Raw genomic sequence first — 18458 nt, 5'->3', positions numbered from 1 at the left:
GTATTAAAGCAATATCTTCAGTTTGTTCGGTGGTCACCGTGCCTCTCATTATCGTGCATGTGTGTGGGTACGTGCGTGTGTGCGTGTGCGTGCGTGCGTGCGTGCGTGCGTGTGTGTGTGTGTGTGTGTGCGTGTGTGTTCTGCAGCTTGACCTGTCCACCCCGCTCCACCTGGCCTCCACCCAGGGTGCCATCGAGGCGGTGAAGATGATGCTGTCGTCGTACGGCGACGTGGAGAACATCATAAACCTGACAGACGGGGCGTGCCAGACCCCACTGCATAGGTGAGACCCCCCCCCCCGCCATAGCATCACCTTCACCTCCACCTCATCCCAGGGGCAGGCTTCAGGTCCTCTCAAGGTCCTTGGAAGAAGTGGAAGCCCGCCATCTTGTTGGTTCCTGAATGAAGTGGAAACATTTAAACATTAAGGGTCCTGTGACGCGCCACCAGGTGTGAGCGTGATTGGCCGTTACGAGCCGTTGTGAAAATCTGGCTCTTCTGACATCACAGGTGGGCGTGTCCACCCAGATGTGCGCTGGACCCGGTGGACTGTAGCAAACGTTGCTCATCTATCCATCACGCATCTAGGTGGACGCGCCCCACTTGTGATGTCAGAAGAGGCCTATTTTCAAAATGGCTTGTAGTGGCTAATCACACTCACACCTGGTGTGAGTGTCATGGGACCTTTAATGTCGATTTCTTTAAGTGTCTTACAGCTTTGCAGACTGGTCCACTTCCCGCCATAGTGAATCGCAAATGAACTCGGTCTGACTTCAGCCCTGACCAATCCTAGACTCTCTAGGATGGTCACTCCCCCTCACCTTTGGGGTTACTGCCCACGATGTGAAAGTTACCTTTCAAGAATCTTGATCACCCATTGTGTCATTGAATTGATGATCGGTGATTTGCTGCCTGTATCTTCCCATGTTCATGCTCTAAAGTTAAATCTAATATTTTGCTGTCAAGAAGTTATCTTCTGATATTATCACTGACCAACGTTTCTCGTCCCAGCGGTGGGATGTGCGTGATGTGAATCCCCCTTATCAGAGCATAACCCGCAGGCTAGCCACTTCCTGTAGCCGTGGACGATTTCACGGATAATGAATGAAATATGATTTATTGACGTTGTTAAGCAACCTAGCCGAAATCTGATTAATAATAATAATAATTAAATAAAGAGATGAGTTTTTCATCTGTTTAATTCAGAGCAATAAATCACTGATACAGACGATGGCGTCGGACTGGGGGCTGATCCACGCCGGAGGCGTCTCGCGTTGCGTCGGCTGGAACACAGAAACCGTCTCCTCTGCACAAAGACGGGGAAAATCAATCAGAGAACCCGCCTCGTTACTCATCTCACAACTAAATCATGCATCCTAACTTCATTACATCTGAATAAGCGGGGAATACTTTATATAGACGCTCCCTTTTAAATGGGTGGCCAGAATATAGGAGATAATAAAAAAACAATGAGATTGGGTTATGAAAATAGATACAGTGTGCATTGCTAAAAGGTATTTAGGTTGGCAAGGGACAAAAGTGCTGACAGCAGGAGTGGGAGCGGGGCTGCTAATGGAACCCTGCCTAACCTCATCTTCCACATATCAATCCAATGAATCCACCCTAATCAATCAGCTCTTAAAAAACGTTCAAGTTTGGTTTGTTGAATAAAACATTGGCTATCCTAGCCAATTTAAGTGTTTTTCTTTATTTAATCACATTGCCTGTCCAAGGTAGAAGCTATATTTGGAAATAGTACAGAGAAACACATACAAATATATATATATATATATATATATTGTTATTGTTATTTATATTGTTATTATTGATATTATTCGAAATTCGAAATTGTGAGAGAGACTCAAAAGGCATGTCTACACCTTTTCAATTGGCCGTGGTTGTTGATATTATCACCACTGACGAGACGACGGGCCGTATCACCAGCCAAATAATGATTCTCCATCTCTGCAGGCATACTGCAGATTACAGAATCATGAGTTCTGTGCAGACCATTCAACCATGGAGTTTACCCTTTCCACCTCCTAATTCTCTCTCTGAAGGCAATTCCATACGCACTAGTTGTGCAAAACAAGACATTTATCTGTGTAGCCTGAGGAAAAGTGGTTTAGCCAAGGATGGTGTGTGTGTGTGTGTGTGTGTGTGTGTGTTCGCGTGTGCGCGCGCGTGTGTGTGTGTGTGTGTGTGTGTGTGTGTGTGTGTGTGTGTGTGTGTGTGTGTGTGTGTGTGTGTGTGTGTGTGTGTGTTTGTGATTGTGTATATGATGCATGTGTGTCGATGGTGCATTAGTGTGTGCTTGTGTATTTGTGGAATGTGTGTGTGTGTGTGTGTGTGTGTGAGTGTGTGTGTGTGTGTGCGTGTGTGTGTGTGTGCGTGTGTGTGTGTGTGTCCGTCATATCATGCTCCCACACCGGTGATGTGGATAGAAGCTGTCTAAATGAAAGTTGTAAATGATCAATGGGCTTTGCCCTATCGTAAAGGGACGAGATAAAAGTATACACATGTGGCGCTGTGTGCATCATGAGGTTTTATTAAGCGACAGGTGCCTCGTGTTTACTCACAGCATGTGTTTGCCGTTCCAGGGCCAGTATATTTGACCACGCCGAGCTGGTTGATTACCTCATCTCAATGGTAAATAGGTTATGGATAACATCCCCCACACACACACACCTACACACAAAAACACACCACCCACACACAAACACACCACCCACACACAAACACACCACCCACACACGTCAAACACACACACACACACATACGCACACAAATACACACACACACACACACACACACACCACACACACGCACACAAACACACACACAAAGACGCACACACACAAACACACCACCCACAAACACACACACACACAACACCCACAAACACACACACACACATACATAATATACAGTATCACAGACACACACAAACTCACAGACACACACACACACACACACACACACACACACGTCACACACATACTAAAAATGCAGCATATGCACTATCTCACACACACACACACACACACACACACACACACACACACACATGCTGCAATGTGTACACATAGACACACAGACACTGCTGAAAGATGTGTGTACACACACACACACACACACACACACACACACACACACACACACACACACACGCCCGCGCACCTCTAATAATAAAGCACCGTGACAACTACATTGTCACGCAGCCACCTCTCTTCCCGGATACGGATATCACACTCCTCTCACTTACCTCTGAGCTGCGACCGCCGCCTCACACCAGGGCCGTCACTGCTCAGTGAGTGCCTTCCTCCCTGCGTCTGCAGGGCGGGGATATGGAACGCGTGGACTGCAACGGAAACAGCCCCCTGCTGCTGGCCACCAGCTGTGGCTCCTGGAGAACCGTGGCCTTGCTGCTGGCTAAAGGTTGGGCTGGGCTATGAGCGCTTTACAATGGCCACACACCACATCCACGGGGCACTGGGGGAGGTTTGCATGTGCTGTACGTTTGTGCGCTTGTGTGTCTGTTTGTGTGTTTCGTATATATATATATATGGGTTTTTACGCGTGACTTTTTGTCAATTCGATTTGATATAACAGTCACAGTCTCAAACTTCCCAGGACCACACTGTAGAACATCCCTCTCACCCTGAACCCTCTAAAGGCCGAGATAAAAACCCACCCAGTCTAAAGGGGAGAAACTTAGAGAGGAAGACAGGAGAGGAATCCTCCTTCCAGGGATGGGTAGCACTGCAAAATTGGCAGACATAAATGCCAGCAATGAATAATGAATAAATCTGTGCGCGTTCATATATATATATATATATATATATATAGGATTTTTTGCATTGTTCTGAATATGCATTCATCTGCATTTTTGTCCTCTTCCTCTCCAACCCCCCAGGAGCGAATGTGGGCGTGCGAGACAGATCTGGATGTAACTTCCTCCACCTGGCCATCCTGCAGCGCAAGGGACTGAAGAACCTGAGTGAAGACGTGCTCCAGGTATCCCAGCTGAGACCAATTGGATCTCTGAAGCTTTCATTTAAAGACAATCTAATTCATTTTCTAACTGAAGAAAAATTCGCCCTGCCTGTGTTTCGCATTTGTGCAGGGTTTCAGAGGATGAAGCGTAAAATAACATCAGGCCAGCTTTTCTTAAAGCTATAACACGTTTATAAATGCTACGAGTGTCCCAGTGTGTGTGCTCATTGGAGAGGGATAGATATATCACATTGTAAAAGACGCTCTCTGTTGAGGGAGACCCCCGACAAAGGCTCTGAAGAACATGTAGGAGAACATGAAGGCTGTGATTCTTCTGATGCAGGCCAGGTGTGTCACGACCAGGCTAGGATACAGCGCGCAGATGCAGGGTTTTGGGGTTCTTCAATAAAAGTCTTTATTGACAGAATCAGGTAAGATAATTCCAGGACCGAGTAACAAAAACAGGCTATGAAAATTAACTCAACTAAGGTTGTCCTAGGGAGAAACAAGACTACAAAGATACAAAATAATAATCACTCCACTAAAAGGAGGAAAACACAAAAGACTATGAAACGTCTATAAGAACTCAAACTCTCCTGAAAACTGGAGGCACTAATTTATGAAAACGTGAGCAAACAAAAGATCACTCCAAATGGAGAAAACAAAAGGCTATGAAAACATTAACTAAGGAACTAAACTATGCTTTGAAACTTACAACTGAAAATCACTCTTCTTCGAGGAACCGGAACAAAAACCAAAAGCGACCAAAGGCGAATGCAGAGCAGAGACAAGACTGTGGTTGGTAGGAGTGAACGTACGTAGGTATGAACAAAGACGAACACACTGACACAAGACAAAGGGAGACGCCGACTCAAATACACAGGGTAACAGGGAACAGGTGGAAACACTCAGCAGGCAATCAGACCAAGACACATGAGGAAGGGCAAGTGACCTGAAACGAGAGGAGAGTTACTTTTCAAAATAAAACAGGAAATGACAGGACAAGACATGGAGACAGGACAAAAACCCAACTTGACCTCACCGCGGTGTGACAAGGTGGAAGCATCGTGACCACCTTCCCAACATTCGTGCAGCCAGAACATCAATGCAATGAAACCGTAATGGCCTGTGTGGATAATGCATCTCCCTTTGGAGTAACAGTGTGACAATATAGCTTACTTCAGAATAAGAGCATGATAACATGTCTTCCTTCAGAATAAGAGCTTGATAACATTCCTTCTTCCAGAATAAGAGCATGATAATATTTCTTTATTCAGAATAAGAGCCTGATAACATGTCCTCCTTCAGAATAAGAGCATGATAATATTCCTTTATTCAGAATAAGAGCCTGATAACATGTCCTCCTTCAGAATAAGAGCATGATAATGTTCCTTCCTTCAGAAGGAAGAGCGGTTTCATGTATTCCTTCAGAATAAGAGCGATTTTAGCATTCCTTCGGCGTAAGACCACGATATCCGCCTTCCTTCAGGAGAAGAGCGTCGGTCGGAACGACAGCGTGACACCGTGTCTTCCATCAAAATAAGGGCGTGATAACGTGTGCGCCCTTCAGAGTAAGAGCGTGAAGGTCCTGCTGAGCAGCGAGGACAACGACGGCTGCACGCCGCTGCACTACGCCTGCCGCCTGGGCGTCCACGACGCCGTCAAGAACATGCTGGGGCTCTCCGGGGAGCTCTGCCTGGCCCTCAAGTCCAAGGACAAGAAGTCTGCGCTGCACTTCGCCGCCCAGTGAGTTTATTCATGGCAGTGGTCACTGTGTAGTCATCTGTCAGACGGTTAAAGGTCCCATTGACGTGCCACCAGGTGTGAGTGTGATTAGCCGTTACAAGCCGTTTTGAAAATCGGGCTCTTATGACATCACAAGTGGCCGTGGTCCACCTAGATGTGTGACGGACAGATGAGCAACTTTGCTACAGTCCACTGTTTGCTACAGTCCACCGGGTAGGCTGGTAGATCTATCCAGCACACGTCTAGGTGGACACCTGATGTTATAAGAGCCAGACTTTCAAAACGGCTTGCAACGGCTAATCACACTCACACCGGGTGGCATGTCATGGGACCTTTAAATTGACCTTTTTTCAGCGGTGTCGCGGTAGGAGAAACACAGGTGTTGCTCATAGCACTGATTACGGGTCTGCCCCCTTTATGGACCAGGGAACGGGCAGCAGACTCTTGGTCACTGGTTCACTGGTTTAGAAAAGGGTCCATTAGAGGCTTGATTTAGATGCTCTTATAGCAACTTACAGTGAATATTTTTAACTTCATGTAATTAAGGTTCTCTCGGGCGAGGACCCCGACAGGTCTGGCTTTGAACGTTTGTGTTCAAAACCAGAACGGCTGGGAGTCGAACCCCCTTGAATGAGCAATATAACGAAAAAAATAAAGCCTAAATAAAGTCTGCATATTGATATTCCTAATATCTTGCTGAATCATCTCGGATGATGTGAAAGCAGTATATTCAGGTGAGACTTTGGAGTCTGATATAGAGCCACGTATCACAACTTTTTAAAACCTTTGATTTCAACTTACAGTGTAGCCTCGCTTCGATATTCTCCTTGTCTCCCCTTTCTCTTTCCAGACCAAATAAATTCAGAGAAATATAGAAGGTCCCTGGGCTGTTTGAGTCGTGCATGGTGGGTTTTCTACTATAAAAAAAGACACAGAGTTGTCAAACTACATTTAAACAGAAGTGGGTCGGAGACAAACGCAGTTTTTATTCCTTTGTTTGTCTGCCACATATTTTGGAATTGACAATAAAGCTGATTTTGACTTTGATCTTGATCTGTCGGATGAACAAGCAGGGAAAAAATAATGAACTGGAACAAAAGTGATTGTGCAGCTTTAAACACAACACTGGTTGAAGGTGAGGGTATTCTTTTAGACTTGTAATATGGAGCCACTTTTCTACACCACATAGCTTGGTGCAGTCAGTCACTGCTGGCTGTGGCAGTGTTTGCTGGTTTAACGAGTGCACATCAATTGCTCACTGTGCAACAGGTGTGCAGCCTCACCCAATCAGTCGGAGCCAGGTGAGGCTGCTATAACCAGCTATCGTCCACACACACTCCCACAGTCCCCTTCGTGAACTATGCTGACAAAAGCCAGCCCTCATTCCTGGGTACTTAATGGTGAAGGGAAACCACAAAATAGTTTTTTAACAAAGTCCCTTTGGATCAAATTGTCTGAATGTGACTCTATGTTAAGTATAGGGACATTTGTTGGAATACTTGGACTCTAAACATTCCATACTGCATTATGAAAAACCCATACATACATTTTTTGTACATAAAAAGGGGTGAACCCAAGGAAATTGAGGCCAGTGTCTAGCTTACTGACAGACTTTTCTATCTAAATATCAGCTGCCGACCATTTTGCACTGTCAATCAAACAGATAAGAAAGACCCCACGTCACAAGAGGTGTATGAAATGACTTTACCGTTCACATTTTTTTCCTTCATTCAGTGGGCCATTTTTGTCCATTAAAGCTTTTTCAGAAAATTAATTGCCATGACATGCATCAATCGTTATCCTATCAACTCATCAACTGTAGAAGGGGATCACTGCAGTATAAATCATTAGGCCGGCACATGTAATGGAATGTAGCAGATAGTGTAAAATGAATTGCCGTTTAACGTTACAGTAATGGATGGCTCTATCATCACCCCTCTAACAGAGATGGAGGGCAGATGAAGGCCATTGGATGAGATCAGGATTCTGTTTTTCCAGCATTTTTTTTCGTGGTAATTTTCAGCATTAGCCAACAACGGCTTTTCAATGCTTTTCCTCCAATACGTCCCTTTAATTCCCTTGTTACTCAATGAAAACAGACCACCCTTAATAAGCTACTTAAGCGTTTGATAAAGTAAACTTTATGGAGGGAATTGTCAAGACAGTCACAAAAGTCTGAAAAAGAAAAACTTGTACAGTGTTTGCTGAACTGTGGACTTCCATCATTGTAATATTTTGAGAGCGGGTGAGATAGAGGGTGAGAGAGAGAGATTGAGAGAGAGCAAGAGAGAGAGATTGAGAGAGGGCGAGAGAGAGAGATTGAGAGAGGGCGAGAGAGAGAGATTGAGAGAGGGCGAGAGAGAGAGATTGAGAGAGGGCGAGAGAGAGAGATTGAGAGAGAGCAAGAGAGAGAGATTGAGAGAGAGCGAGAGAGAGAGATTGAGAGAGGGCGAGAGAGAGAGATTGAGAGAGAGCGAGAGAGAGAGATTGAGAGAGGGCGAGAGAGAGAGATTGAGAGAGGGCGAGAGAGAGAGATTGAGAGAGGGCGAGAGAGAGAGATTGAGAGAGGGCGAGAGAGCAAGAGAGAGAGATAGAGAGAGGGCGAGAGAGCAAGAGAGAGAGATTGAGAGAGGGCAGAGAGAGTGCAAGAGAGAGCCATTAAGAGAGGACTATCAAGACAACTGCCCTGTCAATGTCAAGCATCCTGTCAACACAAACAAATAAAACCCCTCTCCATCCGTCTGCATCCAATCTCACCCGTCGACCTCCCCCACCCTGATAGAGCCTCCGCCCTCGCCCTCATCCATCACCCCCCCTGCCTTCTCTCCGTCAGGTACGGGCGTCTCAACACCTGCCACCGCCTCCTGGAGACCATCACGGACTCCCGCCTGGTGAACGAGGGCGACGAGGCCGGCCTGACGCCGCTCCACCTGGCCTCCAAGGAGGGCCACACCAAGGTGGTGGAGCTGCTCCTCCGCAAGGGGGCGCTGTTCCACAGGTGGGCCCCGATGCACCACCCGGCTACACCGCCCGGATAGAGCACCACCCCGGATACACCGCGCTGATACAGCACCCGGATAGAGCACCACCCGGATACACCGCCCACTACACCACCCACTACACCACCCAGATACAGCACCCAGATACAGCACCCACTACACCACCCGGATACAGCACCCAGATACAGCACCCACTACACCACCCAGATACACCATCTGGATACAGCACCCCCGATACACCACCCACTACACCACCCGGATACAGCACAGCACCCGGATACACCACCCAGATACACCACCCAGATTCACCACCCAGATTCACCACCCGGATACATCACCCTGAAACACAGAGAGGGAGGGTTGGGAGCGTGAGAGCAGGTTGATGACAATCTATTTTTACTCCCAATGTATCCAAATATACTAAATATTCTCCAAACAGTCATACCTTCATGGCTTTTCTTTTTCATAGGCACGCTAGTGTTCACTGAAAACAGGGAATACTGTACGAGTAACGATAGAGAAAATGTTGATTATTATCTTTTTTCGACATTACGTTCAGTGGCTCGTGAAGAAAAAGCAACTCCACATCTGGGACTCAAAAGTCCTGGCACGACCATGGTGGGAGCCCTTGGTCTCCTGCGTATGTATGACGAGTGACGCCGTCTGCTCTGAATCTGTGGTTTGCAGCGACTACAGAGGATGGACTTGTGTGCACCACGCGGCGAGTGAAGGATACACGCAGACCATGAAGATTCTACTGTCTGCCAGCACCAAGCTGCTGGACAAAACCGACGAGGACGGGGTAAGCTCTGTATATATATATATATATTAGTGCTGTCAAACGATTCAAATATTTAATCGTGATTCATGTCATGGTTAACTCTCGATTAATCGCTAATACAGTATATATATAAATGAATATAGAACTCTTCTATGTTAGACATTAAATATCCTTACCTCTTGTTATGTATCCAATGGATAAGTGCATTCTTGTTACTTATGCCCTAAGGGGCACTCTACAGCACCTGTTAAGTGTATTACCGGTAACATTGTTCTCCCCAGAGTAAATGAGAGTTAATTGGATAGCCACGTCTTGACGTGGTTCTTGTAGCCTGCCATCTTGTGTTACTCCATTACTATAAGTTATCCTTATATTATCCTAAGAACATAATACCTCTATATAAGGTCGGTCTTAAGAAAGCATTCAACCGAGGTCTGGTCTTGCATGTGAATCACACTAAAGACAACAGCCTGTCATACTCATAGCCACAGCGATAAACAGAAGCACACTTTCTGTTCAGACACGGCGAGCTTCACGTGTATCAAACTTTTTAGTCTAATAAAAAACGATTTTGTAGAGATACAGTACATGTAATTCATGAGCAAGTAGGGGTTAAACATCTTGTTCAAGGATGCCCTGGTAAGTCAACTGAATTCAATTTTATTTGTACAGCCATTTATCACAGTTACAGTCTCAAAGTGCCTCACAGGCCATGTAATAGGGAAGAAAAATAACTCCCTTGAGTATGACGGAAGGAACCTTAGGAAGGATCACAGAGTGGGAGATCCCTCTAGGGCTAGTTAGGAGTGCATAGGAGTGCAGACGTACATAATTGCATAAGCAAACATTTGAAGTAAATTAGAAATATAAAATTGCCAACAGTAAGCTTGTAGGACACTGGGGGTTCAGACCTGCTGGGAGTCAGGCCAACCAATACCTGAATATCTCAGACATACATACATACATTTATATATATTAGGGCTGTTAAAATGAGCACGATAATAACGTGTTTACAATTGAAATAAGTGACAACGTGTTTACAATTTCCTAATCTGTGGTGTTCCGTAAGTTTGACAGTGACTGGGAATTTACACCGCAGGCGAGAGAGAGACGTGAGCGTAACGTAGGTGTATCAATTCACACCGCCGCCGCTTATTTCGCTATATTTTCAAGATTCATCAGATAACATCATAACCGAGACGCTTCAGAAACGCTTGAAAATAGAAGTGAAGCGTAAAGTTAAGCTTTGGTCGGCCGTGAGACGGGCGTAGAACGCTGCCGGTGTAAATCAGTGCACTAGTTTGAATGAATTCTATCTCTGGCTGAAAAAAAAAAAAAAGCAAAAAAACGTGTCTAAAACGGCAAGTCAATAAAACTCCCTCAAGATCACTTGGTCTGATTTTTGCTTATCAAGTACATTTGATATGAATGATAATGGGTCATTGTATTTGATAATCTCATTTAACTTAATTATTATTTGTATTTTTTTTAAATGTGATTAATCAGGAGTTAACTCACCAATACTATCAGATTAATTGCGGTTAGAAATTGTAATGTAATGCAATCATTTGACAGCCCTACTAGGTATGTATAATTATTATATATATCCATCTCCCTGCAGAACACGGCTCTGCACATCGGGGCCAGGGAGGGCCACATGTCGGCCGTCATGCTCCTGCTGTCACGGGGGGCGGAGATCGTCCTGAGCAGGAACCACACCTCCTTCGTGCACGAGGCCCTGCAGAACGGCCGGCAGGACGTGATCAACGCTGTGATAGACAGCGACAGGTACCACCACACCCCCCCCCCCCCCCACCCCCCACAGTACGACCCAATAGGCATTCCTCCACAGGGAGATCAGCGTGGTATGGGGACAAACGTTTCAGAGATGTTGTAATGGTGTAACGATAGACGTTGCCTGACTTTATTATTATTTTTGTACATTTTCTATTACGCCAATTGTAGCCTAACACTAAATACCACTTAATGAGTGATCCCTGCTATTTATTAGAAAATAATCCAATTACTGAGATCAGCATCTTATGCAGCGGCGATTTAAGACCCCAATTACTGGGGCTGAAGAAAACATTTTGATGGAAGAAATTAAAATTGTCTTCTTCAACCAAACTGACCTTGAACCAAAGTGAATGTGTAAAATAGAACACTATTAAATCATAAACATCCTGGATGTCCTACTTACAGTAGCCTACATAATTAACAACAGCAGATTTAACTAAATGTAATTCTAATTTAGGGATATACCCCCCTAAAACCCTAAAACTTAGAATCGCCCCTGGTCTTATGACTACAACCGCCACACAAACTACCTCCATCTTCTGCGTTTCCCCAGATGTGTAGAGGCTTTGGGGCTGTTCAGCATTTCCTCTAACCAACGAGCACCAGTCCTGGACATGATTGAACTTCTGCCTGAGAGTTACAAGGTGAGCTGGCTGCAGGATGATGTATAGGAAGCATACTGTATAGTCGACGTATACAGGGACCATACAGTATGTATGGGACACATATTTATAGTCGTCGTATACAGGGACTATATGTATGGGACACATATGTATAGTTGTCGTATACAGGGACTACATGTATAGGACACATATGTATAGTCGTATACAGGGACTATATGTATAGGACACATATGTATAGTCGTATACAGGGACTATATGTATGGGACACATATGTATAGTCGTATACAGGGACTATATGTATAGGACACATATGTATAGTCGTATACAGGGACTATATGTATAGGACACATATGTATAGTCGTATACAGGGACTATATGTATGGGACACATATGTATAGTCGTATACAGGGACTATATGTATAGGACACATGTATAGTCGTATACAGGGACTATATGTATAGGACACATATGTATAGTCGTATACAGGGACTATATGTATAGGACACATATGTATAGTCGTATACAGGGACTATATGTATGGGACACATATGTATAGTCGTATACAGGGACTATATGTATGGGACACATATGTATAGTCGTATACAGGGACTATATGTATAGGACACATATGTATAGTCGTATACAGGGACTATATGTATAGGACACATATGTATAGTCGTATACAGGGACTATATGTATAGGACACATATGTATAGTCGTATACAGGGACTATATGTATGGGACACATATGTATAGTCGTATACAGGGACTATATGTATAGGACACATATGTATAGTCGTATACAGGGACTATATGTATAGGACACATATGTATAGTCGTATACAGGGACTATATGTATGGGACACATATGTATAGTCGTATACAGGGACTATATGTATAGGACACATATGTATAGTCGTATACAGGGACTATATGTATAGGACACATATGTATAGTCGTATACAGGGACTATATGTATAGGACACATATGTATAGTCGTATACAGGGACTATATGTATAGGACACATATGTATAGTCGTATACAGGGACTATATGTATAGGACACATATGTATAGTCGTATACAGGGACTATATGTATAGGACACATATGTATAGTCGTATACAGGGACTAACTGATTCCCTTTCTTTTCACTAGTACCTGTTGGACCGCTGCGTGAGAGAATCGGACAACGACCCAAACAGCCCGGAGTTCACTGTACTTGAATGAGAATCATATTTATATTTATGATACACACAAAGTTTACCGTAGTTCAATTAGCATCATATTTATATTGATAATACTCACAGAGTTCACCATATTTCAATAAGCATCATATTAATATTGATGATACACACAGAGTTCACAGTATCCCAGCGAGCAGCGACTTGATATTTATGAGACACAGAGTTCACTGTGTTTCACTGGGCATCTTATTAATATTAATGATAAACACGTGTGGAATGTGGGGTAACATTGTTGTTCTTTTTTGGTGCATTAAGAAAATATGCCAACAATTTGCATTCATTTGGCTAATGTGAATACATTCTGTAGTACGGTATCACCACTAATCCTCATTATTGCTATTTGTATGTTTTTACAGATTGAATACAACTTCCAGTGGCTCCAGGCGCCCATTTCCCTGACGAAGATGGCCCAGAAGACAGGACAGACGCTTCCCACAATCCAGCCACTGGCTGCACTTAATGTAAATATCTTGTCTCTCTTTACCTCTTTATTCTGCATATGAAGTACAGCACAATATATGTTTCTCTTTTTGTGTCTATACATAACCAAAACTTTTCACTGGAAAAAAAACATTTTCTCTACGCTATGAGATAATAACGTAAAGATACTGTTTGCATGCCTTGATATGAGCAAAACACAAATGGTCTCCCTGTGAGTAAAGGTAAGAGCCGAGTGCACCAGATAAACAAAATGAACTTCTTCTTCCTTCCACCTTTCTCTCCTTAGGCTATGGTTCAATACAACCGCATCGAGCTCCTCTCCCACCCTGTGTGTCAGAAGTACCTCGAAATGAAGTGGTCTGTATCTGATACCACTGAATCTAAATCATTATCACATCAACGTTGATGTTTTTAGTGCCTAGTCTATTGCCATCAATGTTCGGGCTGACTGAACAGTGTCATGGCTGGCTGTCATCCACCAGCGTCGGAACCAATAAAGTACCAACCTTTTAGTGAACCTAGCCCCTGAACATAACTCCCCCTTGTGTGTAGGGTGGCATACGGGAGCCTGGCCCACATACTGAACATGGTTCTGTACCTGATGGGTCAGCTCCCTCTCACCTACCTCACCCTGGCACTGAGGCCCTCCGTCAACACCACCCTACCAGGCCAGCTGGATGTGGAGATGGTGCCCATCTCCTTCTCTGAGGTATTGGTTAAAAGGAACCACAAGGGGTCAAGCAGGAGATGAGGAGACTGAGAGAGGGATGAACGAGTGAATCGTTTTTTTGGCAGATGTGGTTGTACATTGGTCTCTCTCTGTGGAGGCCTTTTATTGAAGTATCCAGTATATGTGTGACCAACACGATAATGATGACTTGCGTATCTATCCTTAAACGTATCAATATTTAAGTAGTGGCCCAGACGATGCCCCAATGTTTATATCATCAATATTAAGCCATAATTGATTGAAATGGAATCGACACTGTAACTAAACTGCAGCCAAAGCAATCGCACTCCATTCCATCCATAAGATAAGATATGGATAAGCCATCAAGTGTAATGGATGTAGGTAAGTGCTTCGCCACGGCGTGCAAAATCCCGCACTTCAAGTGTCAAGCGCTAACTACCACCTCCCCCCTTCGTCTCCGCAGCAAAGCTTCTTCCTGTCCCTGTGCATAGTGATGGTGGCGGTCATGAACTTCTACGCCATAGGGAAGGAGGTGGTTCAGATATCTCAACAGGTACAGGGTCATCCGTACGGGTTCCCCCCCCCCCCCCCCCCCCCCCCCCCCCCCCCAATGATATGTGCCCATGATGATTTAAATATATTATCATTGCATGTTAATTCAATGTTAATGAGATCATTAAAATGGTTAAAAGCGCCTGTCATTTTATAGTAGCACGCTGTTATGTTGTATTATCACATGTGTAAGCCAATGAGATTTTAACTGTGGCAGTGGTGGATTGTTTACAATGCGTAATACGTTTATGTCGCTTTACAGATTTGTTTAGCTATTAATGTCTGTAAGCAAACCAAGTAAAGACAAAAAAAAGAATAATAATTGTGTTTCACTCCTTTCAAATAAACTGTTGTTTCTTTCTCACCTGCAAGCGCTGGAATTACTTCAAGGATTCGTCCAACAATATTGATTGGCTTGTGGCCTTTTTCTCGCTGTTTTTCGTCATTCCACTGGCCCTAAACGCCGAGGGTTCCCTACATTGGCAGGCGGGGGCTGTGGCAGTTTTCCATTCTTGGGTTTGCTTTCTGCTCTACCTCCAAAGGTAGGGTTGCTTGCTCAATTAAGTTAGCAACGAATTACACCACCAGGTGTGAGTGTGATTAGCCATTACAAGCCGTTTTGAAAATGCGCCGCTTCTGACATCACAGGTGGGCGTGTCCACCTAGATGTATGACGGATAGATCCATGAGCAACGTTTGCTACAGTCCACTGGGTAGGCTGGTAGACTGATCTATCCAGCACACATCTAGGTGGACACGCCCACCTGTGATGTCAAAAGCGGCACATTTTCAAAACGGCTTGTAATGGCTAATCACACTCACACCTGGTGGTGTAATATGTCCCCTTATGTCCACTCTCTCGCTGGCTGCTGATTTGATGGCCTCTCGTTTTGTCCAGGTTTGAACGTTTCGGTATCTACGTGGTGATGTTCGGGGAGATCATGAAGACCTTGGTTAGCATCGTGATGCTCTTCCTCTTCCTGATGGTGGCCTTCGGTTTGGGCTTTCACGCACTGATGCTGAACCAGGTAGGACTCCAACTAGACCTTTCTGGGATCCAGAAATACCAGTCACAAACGAAACACAAGGAAACCATAACAAACATGACCTAATTAGAGGTTCTCACTTTTCACATAATGGAACAAATTGTTTGAAATAAATATCAGTCGAACGGTTGGTTGTGTTCCGGTTTCTATTTGAACTGACATCCTATGAGTAAGTCGGCTTTGTTTGTTCCCTTACAGAAAGAGTTTGAGACTGTGCCCCTGTCAGTCATTCAGATTTTCGTGATGATGATTGGAGAATTAAACTATGAAACCAACTTCCTGAAGCCCAACCTCGACAACAAACTTCCCTTCACTTTCCTGACTTACGTGCTCTTTATTGAGTTTGCTCTGCTGATGCCGATACTGCTGGTGAATCTGCTGGTAAGTAGACTGCAATATCAATATTGCATTGATTTGTGTACACAGGAAAGAATCTCGACAAGGTACGCGAACGGGAAGTCCGAGCTTGACAGAAGTCTACAAGTTCATGAAAACATGAAAACATTGATATTTCTCCGACCTTTGCCTTGTAGATCGGTTTGGCAGTCGGAGACATCGCCGAAGTCCAGAAGAACGCTTCCCTGAAGCGCATGGCCATGCAGGTGTGTGTACGACGACGAAAAGTCATCTCAGCAGCATGGGGCGACATGGCCGCATGAACGATAACCTGCGTATATGTTCTCCTCAGATTGACCTCCACACTGTGCTGGAAGACAAGCTGCCCTATTGGTTCATGAAGCGTGTGGACAAGCCCTTCATTCTCATCTTCCCCAACCGGAAGTGCGCCAAGGTTGGCTGAGGTTCAACCGATTGTGCAATGCAATGATCTGATAACGCTAATTAGCAACACTAACGATTAACCACTATATACTTTCAACTCTGCAATTTTCCTCTGCAAAGTAGTTCAATTAGTAGTTGTTCACAGCTTCAAAATAATCCTCAAGAAACTACTTGTTATTTTGGTAGTCAAAGGTTCATCCAAAACGCTCACAGTAAACGCTAAAAGTCTTTGGATCAGGTAGTAAAGTCTTTGGATCTGGTAAAGGAGCGGACCCCTCATTATCGGGACCAGTGTCTCCTGTGTTTGTTCCATGACACCTCTATGAAAAGAGTCTTTTCGATACACAGACACAGGTACAACCTTGCACTTAAAAACAGTACTTAGCATCGCGTAGCATCTTATCCTAGCTATCTTTGTTATATACAGGGAATGGGTTAACCTAGCGATTGTAAGTGCTTGGCACTTTCCATGAACATCCCTACTGTACCGACAGCGATGCATTGTTGTTTCTCTTTCTTCTGACAGACAGAAGAAACGCTTTGGATAAAAGCATCCACTAAATGCCCTGAATGTAAATGTAGATGTAACATAGGTCCCCCTATCCGGACTACCATGTTGCTGTACTCAGCCATTCAGGCTGGATGCAGACGAGATCCACTTTGACAGCCTGTCCTCACCGAGGACTCGTTTGTTTTTAATGCGCATCTGACGATACGTTTTTATCTCTGGCTCAGCCGCGCTACGTCTGTTCATTCGGCTCTCTTCTACACTCCTTGCCGTGCTGTCACTTGTCTTTACCCTTCCCAGTTCATCCTTCCCTCAGGGAATATTCAATTGGTCGTTTAGGAGTTTTAATCGGGGCTTGTAAGCCCCTCGGAGACGCTAACTACTGTAAAAAGAGCCATTCTAATGACCTTCACACGTTGTTGTTTGTCTTGTGTTTATGCACAGAGCTACATTAATATGCTCCTGTGGAGGGAGGGGCAAGAGAGAACCGACATCAGACCCCAGATGCCCAGCAAGTCAAGCCGCGCCAATCCCATCGAGAATGAACTGCAAAAGCAGAAGATCAGGTAAAGTATATGTGTATCTCGTATGCATGTATATATGTATATTATATGGATATGATGGGGTGGTTATGGAGATAAGTTGCTGGTCTCGACATGTAGAAAATCTATAATTTGTTTTACTTTTTAAAGTCACTGTGAGGTTGGTCCGTAATCTGGATCATGAATCTTCATTGCATCTCAGCAAGATTTACTTCATCAAAGACACATTTCTGGGGGAAATGCAGAGTAATGATTTAAGCTACAGGGTGATGCAGTGGAGCGGAACGGGGGTGTTTGTGATGCGTGAGCAGCCTCTAGTGGCCTTTAAATACAATCAACGGGTGTTGAGGTTTGTCTATTCCAGTGCCTCACCCCCTCAAATGGCACTCACATATTATCATTCTTAAAAAGCAGGCATGGTCAAGAAAAAACAACAAGCATTGGGCAGGATTAGGGCGAAAGGTGTGGGTTCCATACCCAATGTCCACAGGTAGACTACCTGTAGACATATTTGAGCCTAACCCCTACTGGCTCATTCACGTATAAAACAATATTTTTTTTGCTGTGTCTACCTCATCATTACATAGTACATCAATTCTAGTCTTTCTATTGTCGCAAATGAGACTTTAGATTAACATCTAAAGTTTGATTAGATATCTCTTTCCCTCCCTCTATCCCTCTCCCTCTTCCCCCCCCCCCTTTCCCTCCCTC

At 44.4% G+C, this 18458-nt stretch overlaps 1 protein-coding gene across 1 annotated transcript; it reads left to right on the top strand.

Moving 5' to 3' along the window:
- Positions 1–146: 146 nt before the first annotated feature.
- On the top strand, positions 147–17771 carry LOC311373156 (transient receptor potential cation channel subfamily A member 1-like; the record flags this gene model as incomplete). The annotated part of the gene is made up of 20 exons (XM_084489991.1): positions 147–283; positions 2601–2649; positions 3339–3438; positions 3917–4017; positions 5567–5742; positions 8576–8740; positions 9429–9543; positions 11144–11310; positions 11873–11963; positions 13099–13158; positions 13544–13648; positions 13915–13985; positions 14181–14337; positions 14783–14872; positions 15244–15413; positions 15770–15899; positions 16116–16298; positions 16451–16519; positions 16606–16707; positions 17650–17771. Coding segments are annotated over 20 exons (2360 nt in total), but the record flags the coding sequence as incomplete, so codon positions are not given.
- Between the last annotated feature and the right edge of the window lie 687 nt (positions 17772–18458).

This window comes from Micromesistius poutassou (genome assembly GCF_964030765.1).
Source record: "Micromesistius poutassou genome assembly, contig: SCAFFOLD_4970, whole genome shotgun sequence".
In the NCBI taxonomy this organism is placed as follows: Eukaryota; Metazoa; Chordata; class Actinopteri; order Gadiformes; family Gadidae; genus Micromesistius; species Micromesistius poutassou.
The sequence above is the reverse complement of the archived record's forward strand: the minus strand, read 5'-3'. Positions and strand labels throughout refer to the sequence as shown.